General features: G+C 47.1%; 2 protein-coding genes across 2 annotated transcripts; both read left to right on the top strand.

Moving 5' to 3' along the window:
• The first annotated feature begins 1,872 nt into the window (after positions 1-1,872).
• Positions 1,873-16,570, top strand: SEC23B (SEC23 homolog B, COPII coat complex component). Its single transcript, XM_054290434.1, has 20 exons — positions 1,873-1,916; positions 3,818-4,053; positions 5,082-5,139; positions 5,723-5,809; positions 5,990-6,226; positions 6,576-6,661; positions 7,106-7,250; positions 7,775-7,933; positions 8,587-8,702; positions 9,612-9,735; positions 10,135-10,215; positions 10,530-10,619; positions 10,858-10,964; positions 11,095-11,248; positions 12,566-12,643; positions 12,937-13,098; positions 13,333-13,419; positions 14,815-14,970; positions 15,785-15,850; positions 16,352-16,570. The coding sequence occupies exons 2-20, from the start codon at positions 3,833-3,835 to the stop codon at positions 16,439-16,441; spliced, it is 2,304 nt and encodes a 767-aa protein (XP_054146409.1). The 5' UTR covers positions 1,873-1,916; positions 3,818-3,832; the 3' UTR covers positions 16,442-16,570.
• A 336-nt stretch (positions 16,571-16,906) lies between these two features.
• On the top strand, positions 16,907-18,341 carry SMIM26 (small integral membrane protein 26). The gene is made up of 2 exons (XM_054290473.1): positions 16,907-17,053; positions 17,857-18,341. The coding sequence occupies exons 1-2, from the start codon at positions 16,936-16,938 to the stop codon at positions 18,036-18,038; spliced, it is 300 nt and encodes a 99-aa protein (XP_054146448.1). The 5' UTR covers positions 16,907-16,935; the 3' UTR covers positions 18,039-18,341.
• Positions 18,342-19,300: the final 959 nt, after the last annotated feature.

Below are 19,300 nucleotides of genomic sequence, written 5' to 3' on the forward strand. Positions count from 1 at the left end.
CAAACACAGATTTCTGTGGCATTTAGAAGAAAGAAAACAGGGAAAAATCCCCCAAAACAAAACCCCTCACCCAGCTGGACATGGGTGAGTAGACTTGATCACAAGGCAATAATTTCCTTTAAGCAACGGTGGAGCAGTGCCCACACAGAAGTCTGGGGGATATTTGTAAGCCAACCACTGCATGAATGTAATGCAAACACCCAAACTATAAGAAGCAGACTGAGGTATTTCATTGCAATGCCTTTGCACCTCAAATATGTGTGAAAGTCTACAGGATTCAGGAATGGATTTGCATCCATGCATTCAGATGGAGAAGTACCACTTGCACAGCATCACACAAAGCTGCAGGGGAGAATTCCTGTCTTGAGCTCACTAGGAAAAGGCCTTTACCTCCTTGGCTTTGGAAAGAGACTGGGAAGCAACACAAGATGGAAGCAATGAAAGAAGGGCTCATATTTGCCTAATTTCAAGGCAGAGACAAATTCCTGGGGCTAGTCGGATGTGCCAAACCTCTACTTCATACCCACATGCTCCCTGAAAATTGTGTCCATCCCTGGAGCTCTCCTATGAGAGGAGTAGGAGTTGGACACAGTAGGTCGGGGTACAGATTTCCCGACAGAATGGTGAACTGCTGTGGCCTCGAGCAGATGTGGGGGTAAAGCTCAGCCAGGGAACAGAGCTGGAGGAAAATCCAATGGATTGTCCCTGCCTTGCTGCTGGAATGGAGTAGCCTCATGACTCTGCCCAGTGTGTGTTGCTGACCCAGCGTGCCCAGGGACAGAATGCACGGCCTGACAGAGGAGCTGGGAACTGAGACAAAGGTGAGACTGTGTGGGGCTGGCAGTTTATTTCTTTAAAAAGTGTCTGGGTGTTATTGGTGCAGCGCTACTCATAACCCCTTCCCAGTGTGAAAAATGCCAATCACTTGTTTTTAAAATTTTAAAAGTTTAATAGGAATAAAATGGTTATAAAAATAGTAATATAATTAGAGTTTGGACCATTTGAATTAGGACAATATAAGACAATAGAAACAAAGAGTTACGCACAGTCCAGGTACCTCTTTCTGGGCAGCACAAGCCTGAAAAAGGACACAGGGTAACAGAGGATTAACCCTTAAAAGCAATAGACTGCTGCATATTCATACACTTCATCCATGATGCATAAATTCCATTCAAACACAGGATTCTGTCTGGTGTCAGCTTCTTCCTCTTAATCCTAACGGTGTCTTCAAGCCTGAGCAAGGCGGGAAGAAGTTCGTTTCTTCTGATAAGAGAGCAATAAATTCTCTTTCTCTGAAAGATTTAGGTGTCCTGTGGCTGTTATCTCGCTTGTGAGTCCTTTCTTTAAAAAAGTATCTTATACAGCATAGTTTCTATTTTAACATTTTTATTATAACCTAAAACGATATTTAACACACTACTTAAGAAAAATAATACAGCATAACTTTCTAACACAACACATACAATATTCATTTTAATATTTGCGAAAAGCCAATCACAAAATCCGCATTTTTCACACCAGGAAGTTCTGCGCTCCCTGCTGCACACGACAGCGCGCTCCTACGCAGCCAAGCACCGTGAGGGCAGAGTTCCCTCAGGCCGTGCCAGGGGAGCAACGCGGAACCGCATCCCACGCTTGGCAGGGACACCCCGTCCATCGCCATTCCAAGGCGGAACCTGCCGCCTTTAGCCAAGATGAGCTCCCTGCCGCCGCCGCCCCGCTAAGTTTGGTAGGGGCACGCCTCTCCCCTCCTTGTGAAAGGCGGCGCGGCGTGCCCTCAGCTAAGATGGCGGCGAAGCCTCAGCGGGCGTGCCGCCGCCGCCGCCATGTTGGCGGCGGGCAGCGCGTACCGCTGAGCTGGCCTTGCCGGGCGCGCGGGGCGTGCCGGGAGGGAGCGGCGCGAGCGGCGCGGGCAGGTGGGAGCGGCGGGGCTCCGAGGAGATGGGAATGGGAATGGGAATGGGAATGGGGGATCTGTGCCCCCTGAGCGACACAGGCGGTGTCAGGCGGTCAGTGACGGCCACTGTGAGGGGGAAGGGGTCGTCCCTTGTGAGGGGAGCCAGTGGCGTCCCCTGCAGGCGGGTGTGGAGGGGGCGGCCAGCGGTGTCCCCTGAAGGCATGTGGAGCGTGGTCGGTGGTGTCCTCTGAAGGGGTGTGGAGCGTGGTCAGCGGTGTCCCCTGAAGCGGTGTGGAGCGTGGTCAGCGGTGTCCCCTGAAGGGATGTGGAGGGTGGTCAGCGGTGTCCCCTGGCCCGGTGCTTTCATGGGGGTCACCAGTGTCCCTCAGAGCAGCAGGGGCTCGGCGCTGTTCGCTTCGGCCGGGCTGGGCATCGGCAGTGTCCCCCAGAGCAGGGCTGGAGTCAGGTGTGTCCCCTGTGGAGGGTCAGCAGTAGCCTGTAGCCGTGCTTTGCCCCATGGCCGTGCAGGGGATCAGTGGTCTGGGGGACCTGTGGTGTCCCCCACAGCCATGCTAAGCACAGCAGCTGGGCCATTACACCTGTCCTGACCCCAGACTAGGGCCACAACTCATGGCAAACCCAGCTTGGCAGGCAGCCTGGGGCAGGGAAGTGATGCTGGGCTGCAGCTGGAGAAACATGGAATAAATTCACCCTGTGGCTGTGCTGCATGCCTGAGATGTCAAATGTGTGTATTGCTGTCCTGATGTGCGGGGTCTTTTACAGGCAGACTCAGCTCTGACTTTCACCTTGACAGACCTGTTTGTGTTGTGAACCCTTCTGTTTGTCCATCCAATGAAGGGATGGAAACATGGGGCAATTCTGCCTAAGCTTGATTTACATCCTTAATAGTATAGAGGAAAATGTCAGTGAATTTGGAGTTCTGTAGGAAAATATTACACCAAAACTTCCCCTCCTCTGAGGGGACACGTTGCTTCTAATTTTTCATGTGTGTGGCCCTCCTGAATATCCCACCTGCAGTGACGACCAGGAGTAAGGTAGTCCTGGAGCATCTGCAGCTGTAGGTGAACCTCTGAGTTTCCTTGTCTGAAGCAGGTTGTGGAGCTGCTGCTTTTGGCTCTCTGAGTTGCTGCTAGTGCTGTGTGGTGTTTCTGTGATCTGGATTTGACAAGTAAGTTTTTTGGTAAGCTTGTCCTTGCCTTTCTCAGAGAAATCCAAAGTAGTGATGGCCTGGAAGCTCTTGTTTGTGCCCTCTTTTAAAGAGTTTAGCAAGACAACACAGAGAATGACTCCTGTTGTGCTGGGGATATTCCTCCTTGATGTTTTCTGAAGTCTTCTGGACTCTCAGTTCCTTCCTTACAGTGGGACAATGATGCCATGCAGAGTGGGTGGTTTTTGATATTTTGTCATGTACACCCTTCCCTTTGTAAGCAGGTCAGGCTGGCAGCTTGGTGACATTTGTGACTGGTTTGGTGTCAGACTTGGCCTCCTTTTCTCCCTGCAATGTTTTAGCTGAAGGCTCCAGGATGTGTTGCAAATCTGGCCTGTTTTCCTTTACTGACCCAGTCAGGCAGGATTGCCTTGAGGCTGATTTTGAGATGTCAAAAGTGAATCATAAGAAAAAAAAAAACAACCTCTTGCATTCTGACTTTGAGTGTCGGCTTTCCTCGTTTCTTTGTTGGATTTGCTGGTGGTTTAATTGGCTGCAACGTTGATGAGAGCACTGGACAGAAGAGATTAACGGAATCACGTGGTTTAGTTGATAATGGGATTAATGCATTGTGCTGTGTTGGCTTTGTCCTGCAGTGCCTTGTGCCCTCACCTGTAGTTGATGTGCTGAGCTCCTTTGCAGGCCCTGCTGCCCACACCACTGACCCGAATGTGCATTTTTCTGTCCTTCAGGAGCTTCTGGGGGCCATGGCGACGTACCTGGAGTTCATCCAGCAGAACGAGGAGCGCGACGGGGTGCGCTTCAGCTGGAACGTGTGGCCCTCCAGCAGGCTGGAGGCCACCAGGATGGTTGTGCCCCTGGCCTGTCTGCTGACCCCGCTGAAGGAGCGCCTGGACCTGCCCCCCGTGCAGTATGAGCCAGTGCTCTGCAGCAGGCCCACCTGCAAAGCTGTGCTCAACCCTCTCTGGTAGGAGATGCTCGGATGGGGAGGTTGGAAGGGGCTGGGTAGGACCTGATTTTCATCTGGGCTTCATTGCTTCCTTATTGCCCTTTTGTCTGCCCTATGCTTGGCAGCCTCTTTGATTTAGATGTGGTGGGCTTGCTAAAATCCATACATCAACATGCCTGTTACTAGAGCTGGCAGGAGCAGAGGGCACAGGAGGATCTTTGGGGGAGGCTGTTAAGGCAGAGAGTCCTGTCAGCATCCCAGAGAATTTAATGGTGAATGAGGAAACTCATAACAGACAAAGATGCCCATTATACTGGTATACTCAAATCTAATGATTTGAGTGCTCTGGACTCTGATGTTCGCTTGTTTTCCTCTGGACTGTGATGTTCACTTGTTTTCCTGCTTCCTACACATCCTGCTGCTTGTAGGTCAGTTCCAATATGAGCATAATGAAGTAATTTTAGAGGAATATCTCGATCCCAAGATCATGTGATGATCACCATGCTCAGAACGTGGTGTTGGACCGAGAAAAAGCAGGGAATGCCAGTAAGAGGAAGTGAAATGAGATCAAAGCCGTGGAAGGAGAACGTGGCATCCTGCACTAGCAGGATGTTGTACTGGCCTGAGGAGAGTAAACTCTGTGGGCCAGGGAACAGCCTGTTTGTTCTGTGTTTGCACAAGATCTGGGTGGATGGCTCCTGCTGCTCTGAGGCTGGAGCACTTGTGTGCTACAGCTGCACAAACAATAGGACATGAGGTGAGCCTAAGTGCAGTGAAAGAATGATTAGACCCAAGTCTGTGTCTGCCAAGGGCTGAGCTTCAGAGAGCTGGCAGTGGCCCCACATGCTGACAAGCCTGGAAATGGCAGGGCTGGATTAGCTAATGAACTTCCTGGTAATAGAACAAGAGTCTGGTCCCTGAAACACTTGCTGTTCAAGCTGGAGTGTCTGTTTCTTCCTCAGTGCTGTGAACCAGCATGGATTAATGAATTAATTGCTGTAAAATTGTTCCTGAAGTGACACCAATGCCTCATCTTTCCCTTGCAGCCAAGTTGACTATCGGGCCAAGCTTTGGGCTTGTAACTTCTGTTTTCAGAGAAACCAGGTAAGTTGGAAAAAGCATTTCCACCTTTTCAGTGAACACTTTATTGATGGCCTTCCCTGGACATAAAACATAAATTCTGCTTCTCTAGATCCCTTCCCTTGGCATTTTTCTCTTGCTGAACCCCCAGGCTAGTGTACAGGCTGCTTTATCTGACATACTGTCAGTGATTTTACTGGCATGCAGAGCATAGCAAGGAGATAAAAATGCTTTTTTGTTCCATGTATCTCAGTGTGTTTTTTGCATCTGATATTTACTATTCCTGCAGATTATGGAATTCATGAGATTTGAGTAGACTTTTGCCATCAGAAACTATGGCTAAAAGAATTTCAGCTACTACATGGTTGCTGTTGTAGCCTTACCTTTTATTTACACTGGATTGAGTCCATCCTGCTGGCCACTTGTTGTCTGTGCTTAGGAAAAGCACTGTGGGTTTCTTGTAATGAATTAATCAGATTGGTGCAGTGGCAGTAAATAAAAAGTTAAATAACCACATCAGCAGCAGGGCAGGCTTTGTGCTGCAGGTGAGAGCCCTACATTTTTGCCCTGCAGCTTCCTTGTCCTAATTTTTTGTTCTCTTTTTCAGTTCCCCCCAGCCTATGCTGGCATTTCTGAAGTCAATCAGCCAGCAGAGCTTATGCCTCAGTTTTCAACAATTGAATACATAGTGCAGGTAAATGAACCACAGGCAAGTCTGGACCTCCCAGAATTGTCTTATTTGTGACAAATGAAATATGTGTAAAATACTTTTAGGATAATGCAAATAAATACCATGTCTGCAAGGTGCTTAAGAAGGAGCTCATTTTATTCCTTGGCTTGAGGCTTTACAAAATGTCATTTCTTCCCCCGTCAGCGAGGTCCGCAGACGCCGCTGATCTTCCTATATGTTGTGGACACGTGCTTGGAGGAGGAGGATTTGCAGGCCCTGAAGGAGTCCCTGCAGATGTCCCTGAGCCTGCTGCCCCCTGATGCCCTGGTGGGGCTCATCACTTTTGGCAGGATGGTCCAGGTTCACGAGCTGAGCTGTGAAGGGATTTCCAAGAGCTACGTGTTCCGCGGCACCAAGGACCTGACAGCCAAGCAAATCCAGGTGTGCTCTGCCACCCCTCAGCCCAGGGGCTTGTACCTCTCACCTCTCTTGGGAGAAAGGAGGGCTTGGTGCTCTCAGCTGTGAGCCTGTTGCCCTCCCAGTATCTGTCCTGTCTTTTTGCCTTTGTAAATGTCTTGGAAGCTTGTTCAGAATTGAGTTTGTGTATCTCACATAATGGACATATGATCCATTCCTAGTGGCAGTGCAAAGATGAGTAATTTTACAGATTTAAGTATATTTAATGCTGCAGGATTCAGGATTGCAGGCCTCAGGGTATATGAAATAATAATACAAGTGATATGTTTAGTGTTTGAATAGTTCATCTCTGCTCCCTCTTTACTGTTCTTAGGATATGCTTGGGCTTTCGAGGCCAGCTGTCCCCATGCAACAGGGAAGACCTCTTCAAACTCCAGAGCAGCCTGTTATTTCCAGCAGGTAAGCTTCACAACACACAGCAGGGCAGATGTTTTATGCCCCTTTATACCTGTAGGTCATGCTTCTAACCCTGGGTTTCCCAGGAAGGGAAAGAAGTTTTAAATGGTATTGTCTCGTCACATTTATTTACCTCCATTGAACACAATTTTCTCTTTTTCAGTGGTAGCTCTCGTGCCTTTCAGCAAACTCACCTTTGAACTTCTTTCCTGTTCTTTATGTGACTTTGCCTTCTTGTCAGTTCCTGATGTCTTGCTTTGATCAAATTTTTTATTTTGCACAGGCTTGTTATCTTGGAAAGTTTGCATGTAAGAAGACAGCCTGCTGCATGTCTCTTTATTTCTGATTATTGTCTCAGTGCAATTTATGTGTCTGGCAAACAACAGAGGCAGTTTTTTTCTTCTGCAGACTTAGAAGCAGTAAAACACTGTATTTATATTTTTGCAGGTTCCTACAGCCTGTGCATAAGATTGACATGAATTTAACAGATCTGCTTGGGGAGCTGCAGAGGGACCCATGGCCAGTGACCCAGGGAAAGAGACCCCTGCGTTCTACTGGAGTGGCTCTTTCCATTGCAGTTGGCTTGTTGGAGGTACTTCTAATCTGCTGTTTGAGATGAGCAGGCCAAAGTAAGCGCATGAGTGCAGCTGGGTTACAGTGGGGTGCAGAGCTGCAGTTTGTCTCTCCTGATATTTGAGCTGTGCTAGCACCAGCTGATGTAGAGTGAGCTGGAAGGTTCCATCTAAATGGTAAAATTTGCAGGTGTTTAAAGGTCTCTGATTCTTATGTGTGTTGCTACACAAGAAGTGATGCTAAGCACTGGATTTATCTAAGTATTATCTAAGATGTAAGTAAAGAGAACAGAAACTGCCTGCTTCCTGTTTTGAAGACATGAAGCTTGGTATGGTTTGAATTTAAACTTTATCTGAGTGCTGTGCCTGTCAGGAAGTGCATCACTGTTTATTGAGGTGACCTCTAGCAGGGACAGGTCCCCACTGACATTGCAGGAGCACATGCACACCCTTCTCTAAAGAAAGCATTGTTGCTATTTAATCAATTTCCCTTTTTTTTTCCCCTCCTCCCCCTCTCTGATATAAGTATTTGTTTTGATTTTAGGGCACATTTCCAAACACAGGGGCCAGAATAATGCTGTTCACAGGTGGGCCACCAACACAGGGGCCAGGCATGGTGGTGGGAGATGAGCTGAAAACCCCCATCCGTTCCTGGCATGACATTGAGAAGGACAATGCAAGGTTCATGAAGAAGGCCACCAAAGTAGGTACTAGGGCTTGATGGGTGTGTTTAAAAGCTGAAACTGTGTTGTGTCAGAACGTTATGTGGGTTGCATGGTTGTCCTTGAAATAATCTGAGTCTTTGTGTATGCTGAATTATGAGGATGGTTAAGGGAAGGGTAAAAAAACTTCCTCCTAGTTAGTTCTCCATCATGGTCTTGTGCCTTCTCAGAGAAGAAAGTATTTCAGTGTTGTTTTTTAGCTGGTGGTGGGTGGAGAGTTTGTTCATCCCCATCATTGTATCTCCTCCTGGAGAGGAACAAATCTCCCTAGAACTGGTTATTTCCAGAAAGCCTCCTTTGTCTTCTTTCATTAAAATAGAAAAAATGTCAGATGTGAAATATGCCTGACAGCTTAGAGAAAGCAGGATGACACCTGTTCTCTTAACTGTCTTTGGGTTCCCAGCAAGTCATCACAGACTAGACAATCCCTTGTCATTTATGTTTATATTTGAGACAATAAACTCAGGCTCATCCAAATGCATCCCTCATCCTAGAAGGGAGCAGTGTGCTGCAGCCAACATCTCTTTAGCTACCACAGCCCTGGTGATTGTCCCATGTGTCCCTTGTGCTGGCCTGAGGTGGGAACAGCAGAAGTTGCCCTTTGCAGCCTCCTAACCCCTGTGTGTGTTCCCAGCACTACGAGACTCTGGCCCACCGCTCTGCGGCCAACGGGCACTGCATCGACATCTACGCCTGTGCCCTGGACCAGACAGGGCTGCTGGAGATGAAGTGCTGTGCAAACCTCACTGGGTATGTTCACAGCAGGGCAGCACACAGCTGCCACCTGCTTTTTGGGGGTTTTCTGAAGGGGGAGAATACTTCAGGAAGCAATTAGATGTGCTGGCAGGGCAGAAGGGTTTTCGTCGTTCTGTTCTAAACTGTGGTTTGAATTTGCCAGGAATTATATGGCAAGCCTCACCTGATCCCAGTCCACATTTCTGGAGTCTCAAAGCAGCATGTGAATTAGCACTGCTGTTAGAAAACTCACTGGTGGGTAGAAGCTTTCCTTGTGTGGGCCAGATTTTCTCTGCTTAACAGCTCGCTTCTGCTTTCTCCAGAGATTCTTGACTTCCCTGGGCCCAGTTTTAAGTGACATGTCTTAAAGGATAAATGTCTCTGTCCCATATTGCTAGAAATGATCTCTGTGAGGAAGGCTGTGTGCTAACCCAGGCCTTTTGGGGAATTGGCATGTCTTACTGCAAGTGCAAGGTGTTTGTAAATAACCCCTCAGTGCTCAGCACAGTTTGACCCTGTGAATGTGTTACTCAGCTGCATCTGGTCAGGCCTGGGTTTGTCAGGGCACTTGGGGGAGCCCAGCACCTTCCTGCAGCCACCCCTGGTGTGGTGTGGGTGGCTCCAGCCCTGCTCAGGGAAAGCAGCCTGAGCAAAGAGCTGTCCAGGGTTGAAACACAAACGTTTTGAAGGAAGCAATGGCAAGAAACAGAGTTGAGAAAGGAATCTGACAAATGTGGAGCTCTAACCTGTGTGGCTTTGTAGGAGGCACCCATGAATCTGCTCTCCCTGGTATGAATCCTGCCTATGCAAAGGCATGCTCTAAAGCAGTAACTGCATGTGTTTGCATGTGTCAGAGGTTCAGGGATGTATCCTTGGTGCTTCTAGTTCCCAACTGCTTCAGTTCCCTTGTTTTTTCTTTCCCAGAGGACACATGGTGATGGGAGACTCCTTCAACACTTCTCTCTTCAAGCAGACCTTCCAGAGGGTATTTAGCAAAGGCTACAATGGGGAATTTCGGATGGCTTTTGGTGCAAATCTGGATGTGAAGGTGAGAGATGAGCTTGATTGCAGTTTCTGGGATGTTTGGGGTGTAGGAATGTCTACATGTTTGAGGTCAGATGTAGTGCTTCTTTGGGAGAAACACTGTACTGAAGGGATATTTATTTGGAAGCTTAGTGATGTTGTTGTGTGGGTTTTTTGTTTTGTTTGTTTGGTTTGATTTTGTTTTATTTAAAGCAGCCTCTCCTCACTCAACAAGGAACATTTCATACAGTTTCATCCCTATAAATATATTAAAATGTGATTCTGCAGATTCACTAATTGTAGCAGTGGGTGGTCTGGGAAAATACCATCTCATTAAAGCTGAGCAACACATTTAGACTGTGTGTATTCTGTTTTACTGACTTCATGAAAAAACCAAACTTTTTTTTTTTTTACCTTGTTCAAGACCTCCAGGGAGCTGAAAATTGCAGGAGCCATTGGACCATGCATATCCCTGAATGCTAAAGGGCCATGTGTGTCTGAAAATGTAAGTTTCTGACATGGAAAAATCTTTAATAAGAAGTAAATATACAATGCAAAGTTCCTGTCTAGACCTACAGTTGAACCAGAATGTCACAGTTTTCCAGGAAATATCCCTAGGAAATTACAGCCTTTCTTAGACTAAATTCTTGCTTCCTAAGGCTTCTTTTAACTGTATGGCCTTCAGTAACTTCATTCACACCCAAAAGATACAGAATCTAGAAGGCCTGCCATTACTTGTACATCTGATCAGAATTTAACATAAACTGGCCTTTCCTGCTGCTAGAGGAAAATTGCTGCTTTCTTTTTGATTCTGTGCAGGAACTTGGAATTGGAGGAACATCTCAATGGAAAATCTGTAGTCTGGATCCCAGTACAACTCTGGCCATCTACTTTGAAGTGATAAATCAGGTAAGTCCTGGCTTTTTTTTTTTTAATCATCTTTTTTACTTGTTACAGGTCTAGATAATGCCATGGCACCCCCTGTGTAGCTGGTGGATGGTTGCAAAGCAGCAGTTCTGTGATGAGGAAATAATTTCAGAAATTTTTTGTACTTGACTGTTTCTTTTATGTGCTGTGGGGGCTTGTTAGAGCTGGGAAGAGTTCTGGAAATCATGTTTTGAAGTCTGTGCTTGTGTTTCATTTGCAGCACAATGCACCCATCCCCCAGGGAGGCAGGGGGGCAGTGCAGTTTGTCACCCACTATCAACACTCCAGCACGCAGAAGCGCATTCGTGTCACCACCATAGCCAGAAAGTGAGTACCCCGTGCCAGTGCTCTGCAGAGTGGCAGCAGCTTCAGCTCCCATCTGTGCTGGGATTCCTGGCTTTTTGCTGCATTGGCACACGTGGATGCACGTGGCATTAACCCTTTGCTCACCCTGCAGCTGGGCAGATGCACAGACCCAGCTCCAGCACATTGAGGCCGCGTTTGACCAGGAGGCGGCTGCGGTGCTGATGGCACGGCTGGGAGTGTACAGGGCTGAGTCTGAGGAGGGACCTGATGTTCTGCGTTGGCTGGACAGGCAGCTCATCAGGCTGGTAAGGTCAACACACTGAGCTTGGGGGCATTCTTGATTTCAGTGATTTCAGTGAAATTTTTGTGATTTAGTTTTGTTTGTGCTCGGATCATGGTGACGTCACTGTAGTGTGGAATAACTCAGAACCCAGTGTGATCAGCAAATTCAGGATGGGATAGGTGAACATCCCATCATGCTGAAAGGGATTGACTAAGGGATAGTGAAACACAGAATAATGCAGGTGGGATGGTCACTGGTTCAACCCTTCTGCTTAAAGTAGGACCAAATCTGAAGTTAGAGCAGCTTGCTCCAAGTCCTGTTCAGTTGTGTTTTGAAGATCTCCAAAAGTGGGATTCCTTACACGTCTCTGGACAGCCTATTCCAATGTCTGGTCACAGTCACTGTTGTTTGTTTTTTTTTCCTCAATCAGAATTTCCATTTCCCCAGTTACCAGTCAGGTAGGCAGCAAGTTGACTCCCTGATCTCACTCTTCACCAGGCTGAACAAACCCAGCTTCTTTGGCTTCATTTTCTTTATAAGCTGTTCCAACCCTTGACTAACTTGGTGGCCTCTGCTAGACCAGTTTGTTTGTATATGCTAGACCATATCCATGTTTGTCTTGCACTGGAGAGCCCAAAGCTGGACACAGCATTCAGATATGGGCAAGTTCAGGATAGTAATCTGAATTAATTCTGCAACCTCGTACTGTCTCTTGCTTTGAGTTTCACAAGCCCAAATTGTCCAAATCAGTGCTGGTCTTGTCCAAACACCCATGTGGGGTTGGTACTAACAAAATATGGCACAGCAGACCCTAAAAAACCAGGGCCAGTCAAATAGAGATTGGAGCACAAGCACAAACAGGGGCAAACTGTTTGCTGCAATGACTCTGGGATCATTTAGAGTTTAATTTCTAAAACCACTGATACTTATTTTCAGTGAAATGGTGAAATACTTATTCGCTGTTCTGCAAGAAGTGTTCCATAGGGTGCAGAACAGTGTAGGTGTAATAGCCTTGAATTAATGGAAACAAAAAGGTGGTACTATAGAGGCACCATTTCTTTCTGGATAATTCTTGGATAATTTCAAATCTAGACTTTATGAATGTATATATATATGAAAACAGATTAAATCTTCATTCTCATTCCAGTAAGACAGAGAAACCACTGACTTAAAGAAAAATAGCCTGTAAATACTGTAGTACTTGTTCTTGTCAGGTTCATGCCTTGATTGTTTAAAAATTAGCAGAACACCCTGTAGAAAAAGAGATGTAAATTCTATTGAAAAAAAGGGAAAAAATAGAAAAAAGAGATAACCAAAGTACCCATTTTGCTTCCAACAGTGTCAGAAATTTGGACAGTACAACAAAGATGATCCCAACTCCTTTAGGCTGTCAGAATCATTTTCTTTGTATCCTCAGGTAAGAATGTCACTTCCCACAGCCATGGGAAAAGTGTGCAGGGGTGAGTGGGAATGGATAAAACATCTTGCACTGTTTATCAGATTCAGGAGGGGAGGAATGAGTGCTTTTTTAATGTAATGGACCCATCATGTAGTTCAGCACTGCAAGAGATTGGTAAGAGAAGAAGTCTGAGGAGTTATAAGGGGCAGACTTTTCCCCAAAGAATTTTCTGTTCAAAAATACTGGAATTGGGTTGAAATGTTTTGGCACTTTGGCTGACATTTGTTGTCTCACTCCCCTTTCTGCTGCAGTTCATCTTCCACCTGCGCCGCTCCCCGTTCCTGCAGGTCTTCAATAACAGCCCCGATGAATCTTCCTATTACCGGCACCACTTTGCCAGGCAGGACCTGACCCAGTCCCTCATTATGATCCAGCCCATCCTTTATGCTTATTCTTTCCATGGGCCTCCTGAGGTGAGTCTGTGTTTTCCAGGAAGAGGTCAATCAACTCAAAATAATGAGTGTTCAGTTGAAGTAACACTATTTCAGTCAAGAGACCCCTCTAGAGTTTAAAAAAATTATTACAGGACATGATACTTTTATTCAAGATCATATCAAATGACACTTGGATGGGCATAGAAATTGCTCTCTGACATCCTGAGATCTGAGAGCTTAGGGGTGCCTGATTTTGTTCTTTATTTTCTCCAGCCAGTGCTTTTGGACAGCAGCAGTATTCTTCCTGACAGGATCCTCCTGATGGATACTTTCTTCCAGATAGTGATCTACCTTGGTGAGGTATGGTGAAACACATTCTCTTTTTCTGTGCTCCTTCCTCCTGCCATGCATGCAGCCAGCTTTGCTGCTAGTGTGAAATATTAACAAACAACTTCTTGCAAAGCCCACACAGCATCATGACCATGTCATGTACATGCTGCTTGTTGGAATACAATTCCATCACTGTCAGAGTAAAAATAATACTGGAGCCACTAAGATATGTTCTGCACCAAGTAGCAGTACAGCACCAATGTGCTCTCTGTTGATGGAGTGACAAAACTATCTTTTGTCTCCTTAAAAGGGAAAAAAGCCTAGAAGTTTCTTTCCTCAATTAGGTAAAAAGACACCTCATAGGACTTGAGGGACTTCACCTCAAACTTAAGGATAGCCAGTTGGACAGAAGCCAAAAAGTCCCACCTAAGCAATTTACTAGAAGAAGACAACAAAGGAGCCAATCACTTTTGTGAGGTGTTTTACCAGGAGCAAGAATCTGGCTTAATTTTTCTCTGTGAAGCATTTTGTTATTTTGCCTTTTATAAATCTTTTCTATTTCCAACACTACCACAGAAGCCATCCTGCTGATTTTATGCCTTCTAAGGTAGCTGAGCTATCTTGTTGTGATATAAATCTCCAAGAGCTTATGAGACCTAGCTCAAACAGACCATATATCATAGCAGCTGTTGTGTTTGCTTGGCCATGAAGGGGGTCCCTTACCATGACTGGAAAAGGCCAGAGAAACTGGAAATGAAGCAAGGCAGAGTTACAAGATGATACATCCTTTAACAGAGTTGCAAGTATTTTCAGAGGAGTGACAGACTTTTGCTTGCAGGGCTTTCATACTTAAGTACTGAGACTCTTCAAGAAATTAGGCAGTTTTCCAGTTTTAAATACTGGGTGTTTTTGAAAGCTGCTGTTCCTTCTCTCATGACTGAGGGGAGTGCTTAGATACTAAAATTTCTAAAAATCTTTTGGAGTTACCTTAAGGAGTTTCTATCTTCTGTTGCAGAGCAAAACACTCGGCAGGTGTGTAAAATTCAGACAAGGGAAGAGCTGAATGTCTGACCTGTGTCTGTACAGAGGAATTGCTGCAGACATATGGTGCATGCAATGGATGCCTTGAAAGTACTGTAAGGCCAAGTCAGATTCAAAGAGTCAGTGATTTATAAATGTTTCATTTGTGTGCTGGCACGGGCTGAAGCATATTGAAGATTTTCAACAAACTGCTCTGGCACTGCACAAATTGCTGCCAGGTTTTGTGTGGGGTGCCTTTCAGGGACAGAAAGCAATGTTGTAGGCACAGTAGTGAAGGTGTGTGTTTGCCCCTCAGCAGAAGCACATGTAGCATTCTCAGGGTAAAAAGGGGAGGCTTGTAGACACCTCTGCTCCATTTTCCTTTCCTCCCTGTCCCATCAATAGACTATTGCCCAGTGGCAGAAAGCTGGCTACCAAGACATGCCTGAATATGAAAACTTCAAGCACCTCCTGCAAGCCCCACTGGATGATGCCCAGGAAATCCTGCAGACCAGATTCCCAATGCCACGTTACATCCACACTGAGCACGGGGGCAGTCAGGTAAGGAACTTTCTAGAGGAACTCTTTCTGTTGTTGCCTAGAGCAAATGGCTCATTCTGCTTTTCTAAAAGGATAATTCTGGTAGTCAGACACAGTTCAGCTCTTCAAAGTACAGAGCTTGCATATTTTCTTATCAGCTTTTGCTACAACTCTGTCTTTTAATAAGCTGATCACTTGCTGGATATGGTTATGAAATCTGAGAGTGGAAAAAATGGGAAAGCCAACTTGAATATGTTTTTATTCCCCAGTAGAAAGGTGGGAAATAAATGATTTGGCTGTGTGTCTATAGTTAGCTTGCTAGGACAGTAATGCTGAATGATTGACCATCTGTACCTTCACTCTCAGACACTGAATGAGGATATAAAACTGTTCTTATTTTCACTCTTCCTGGAATTGCAGTATACTGTAACTTGTGTACAGTGTACTGTACTTGTAGCAGTGAAGGGGCAGGAAGTGATGCTCCAAACCAGAGATTTGGTGTTGATTTTTGATGTGACCCTTTTACACTGGTCTTGCACTGAGCCCATTTTGGAAGAGCAGATGTGGCAGGGGGAGAAGAGCAGTGCTGGTGTTTCCTGTGCCATGGAATCAGAGCTGCCAGCTGGGCACAGCCTGCTGGAGCAGGGCACTCAGTGCCCCTGGGAGACAAACTCTCTGTGGAGCAAGGATTTCTGGGCTTGAAACCTGCTTAAGTTAAATTAGTGCCTTGCAAAAGCAGAGGAACATTGCTGCTCATGCATCTAGAGTGGGATGAAGCCTGAGGGAGCAGACAGGGCTCTCATTTTACCAAACTCCTCCTCTTTTGTCTTTATAGGCTCGGTTCCTCCTGTCTAAAGTGAATCCTTCCCAGACCCACAATAACCTCTATGCCTGGGGCCAGGTAAGCAATGGAGGAGCTGCTCATGTTTGGGAATGCTGTAAATACACATGGACACATTTGTGTGTGCAGTGGCCATCTCATCTCACCAAGTGGCCACAAACTGTTACATTTGTCTTTGGTTCCTTATCATGATAGCACTGGATGATCAGAATGGAGTTTTCAAGCTTGGATGTCATGCATTTTTAGTATTCTGGAAAAAGCAACTAGCATATGGATACATACAGATCTAATTTAGCTGAGAATTCTAGGTTTTTTTATCCTGTTTGCTTACCTTTGGGCAGCAGAATTCCCAGTGCTTTAGGAAGAAGAGGCTTCCCTGCAGCAGTTCAGATTGTAGGAGAGGATAATGTCAGTGCTGTTGCCAAAGAGTGGCATCTGGGTTTTGCAGGAGAAAAACGTTTTAGCAGGCAATTAGGTCAGAGTGCTGACATTTAATTTGCTATTAATTCATCCCCTGTGTTAGCAGCAGTATTTTAGGCACCTTATTTGTTTTTTCTGCAGGAATCAGGAGCTCCAATCCTGACAGATGATGTGAGTCTCCAGGTGTTCATGGACCACCTGAAAAAGCTCGCAGTCTCTAGTGCATCGTGACTGATCACACTGAGCAGCAGCAGAACATTTACATGGATCGTGTTGATGACAGAAGTGGACCAATTCATTTACATTTCCTTTCCTCTCTTTTAAACTAGGGATTTTAACTGTTACACGAAATAAACATTCAGGGAGAGTTTTTTACTTCTCCCTTCTAATTTATTTGTATTGCTGTTTGTCTATATTCTGTTCATTCTGCATTTTCTATGCATCGTGATTAGAGTTGAAAGGTGTCTTAGCCAACAGAGATTTTGACAGCCTTTAGCTTCACTTTTAAGAATTTTCTTTTAAGAGTTCTTAAGAGGTCTCCCAGCGAGCAGGGGTCTGTATTAATGAAAAACACAACGGGGTAGGAGCACTGCTCCATGGTGTTGTCCCCAAATCCCGCTGTCGGTGCCATGGGCGGCCCTTGGCTCCTTTTGCCCCGCCCCCTGCGCTTGCCCCGCCCCTCGGCGCGCGCCCCTGTTGTGGGCGGGGCTTCCGCGCGGGCAGCCATGAAGGTGGCGCGCGCCGCCGTGTGGAACGCCAGGGCCGCGCTGGTCTATTCGCTGGGCGCCTGGACCACGCTGGGCGCCCTCATCTACTACGGCCGCATGGAGAAAGGCGGCACCGGTACCGGCAGCGGGGCCTGCGGTCACCTCCGGGGGCTGGGGAGGTCTCGCTGAGGGAGAGCCCGCTCGGCGATCGTCATGTCCGGGGCGGGGCTTGCTCGGGGGGCGGGGCTTGCGTGAGGGAGAGCTCGGCCGCGGGCGGCTCCTGGGCTCTCATGGCTGCCTTGTGTAGGGCCGGGATCCCACCAGTCCCGCTCCCATCGCTTCCCGGCCGGGGAAAGTAACGCTGGGTGTTGACCGCCCGCCCCTCGGGGCACTTCGGGCTGTGCGGCTGCCGGCTGAGTGAGCCGGGTGTCCGCCCGGCCCTCCCCCGGCTGTCCCTCCTGAGGGGAGATACATCCCGTGATGATGGGAGAAGCTTGTGCTATATCTCAAGTCACTATACTCTTCCCACCCTATTGTTTTTATTTGCGCTGTGGAAATGTTTCGAAGCTGTGCTGCGGGAGGGTTAGGCTGGACATAAGGAAGCATTTCTTTACTGAGAGGGTGGTCACACAGTGGCATTAATGGGTGTTCGCACTGGGCTGCTTGGGCTAGCTTTGATGTGGATAGCTTGGGAAACCTGTTGTTACTGCTACTGTAGTACTGAGAATTGTCCAGTACCAGTGCAGGTATCTGATCTACCCCATTAAATCAGTTTTTCTGGCTATGGTTAACAGATCTTTGCTATCTGAGCCTCAGAATGGGAGGAAAAGCAAAAAGAATACTGAATGCCCACGTGGCTGCCATCATAAGGGATAAAACATTTTTATTGTTGTGCTCTTTTTTGTCTTCCCTGCCCTAACCATCTTTTTTATTCCTTAGAGAATGGAAATGATCCTGAGGCAAGCCAACCCCGCAAGGAAGTACACACTAAGGAATATCCTTTTGGATTGACAGTGACAACAGAAATAACATACAAAGAGGTTCAGCCTCCTCTTACTCGGCTGCTCAGGCGTGTGGTGTCATTCTTTGTTCCTGATGACGGCCCTCCTTCTGAGAAGTGAGCTGTTCAGAAGCTCAGAACATTGTGCTGGACCTGTGAGAACATCATCCCAGTGCCTGGCACCACAGCACTGCTGGAAAACTGTCCCTTGCTTTGCTGGAACAGCAGCTCTGCCCTGCTGGTGTGAAGGTGCTTTCCCAGCAGGACAAACCCAGGTAGATCCAGGCTGTGCCTGGGATGGCTCCTCAGCTGGGCAGCTCTGAAATGGATACTTCAGGAACCATGAGTAAATGGGAAGGAATATAGTTTAATGTCTTGGTTACTGGAGTTCTTAATGGTCCTTCAAATAAAAGCTCAGAGAGATTGAGTTACAAGTGTGGAAATGTTTCTGTAAGCTAAAAACTTACTGAATGTACTGAATGTGCTCCAGGCTCTTGTTCTTTAGGGGTTTTCCTGATCCTTGCACACGCTGTCCCCTTGTAGGGTACTGTCCCTGAACTCTGTGGCCAGAGCTAATGTTCATTCTGTAGGATTTTCCCTGGTCCTTATGGACATCACCTTCACTGTTTCTCCCTACAGCCCTGTTAGGACACATCCTGCCCTGCCCAGAAGGGGATCTGAGGTTTTCCATCTTGCTGTTTGGAAAGCTGTCTCCATCTCCTCTGCCCACACACCTCAGCTTCCAGATCCTTCCAATTGTTGCAGGGATGCTGCAGGGAGAGGGTGTCTTCGTCAGGAGCTGTGGTGATACAACGAGGAGGAGTTGGTACAAATAAAAGGAAGGGAAATTTAGGTTTGATATTGGGATGAAATTCTTGACTGTGGGAGTGGTGAGGCACTGGAACAGGCTGCCTGGGGAGGGTGTGGATTCCCCAGCTGTGGAAGTGCTCAAGGCCAGGTTTTGGATAACCTTGAGCAACCTGGCCTGGTGCAAAGTGTCCCTGCCCTCGCAGCCCACACCTTTGATTCTGTAGGAGCTTTTACAACCCAAGCCCCACCCAGCCCGTGCACCTACGGACCCACCTCAGCTCCTTACAGCCACCAACCACCTCCTTTTCCCAGCCACTCCTTTTTATGGACACCCTGCTGTGTCCCTGTAGCTGTTCCTATAGCGGATGCCAATCTGCTTACGTGCATATTCCTTTTTGGAAGGCACCCCCAAATCCCTACAGGAAGGGGATTAAGAGGAATAAGAGGAAGAGGGGACTAAGGGAATAAGAGGAAGGCCAAGCACCTGGACACGCCCCTGTCCCATGGAATCTCCCGTCGCGGCCGTGCCGGGGCTGCAGCGGCACCTCCCGTGCGCCGGGGGGCGCTGTGCGC

The sequence above is a fragment of the Melozone crissalis genome, unplaced genomic scaffold (genome assembly GCF_028551555.1).
Source record: "Melozone crissalis strain CALT ecotype California unplaced genomic scaffold, PUWL_Pcris_2 ptg000081l_1, whole genome shotgun sequence".
NCBI lineage: Eukaryota > Metazoa > Chordata > Aves > Passeriformes > Passerellidae > Melozone > Melozone crissalis.

What these genes read in the sequence shown, in the direction of transcription:
- SEC23B (XM_054290434.1), top strand. Translation starts at nt 3,833, where the DNA reads ATGGCGACGTACCTGGAGTTCATCCAGCAGAACGAGGAGCGCGACGGG. An exon ending in TCTGTTTTCAGAGAAACCAG is followed by an intron (nt 5,140 to 5,722) that starts GTAAGTTGGAAA and finishes TCTCTTTTTCAG; the next exon opens with TTCCCCCCAGCCTATGCTGG. An exon ending in ACCTCTATGCCTGGGGCCAG is followed by an intron (nt 15,851 to 16,351) that starts GTAAGCAATGGA and finishes TTTTTTCTGCAG; the next exon opens with GAATCAGGAGCTCCAATCCT.
- SMIM26 (XM_054290473.1), top strand. Translation starts at nt 16,936, where the DNA reads ATGAAGGTGGCGCGCGCCGCCGTGTGGAACGCCAGGGCCGCGCTGGTC. An exon ending in CATGGAGAAAGGCGGCACCG is followed by an intron (nt 17,054 to 17,856) that starts GTACCGGCAGCG and finishes TTTATTCCTTAG; the next exon opens with AGAATGGAAATGATCCTGAG.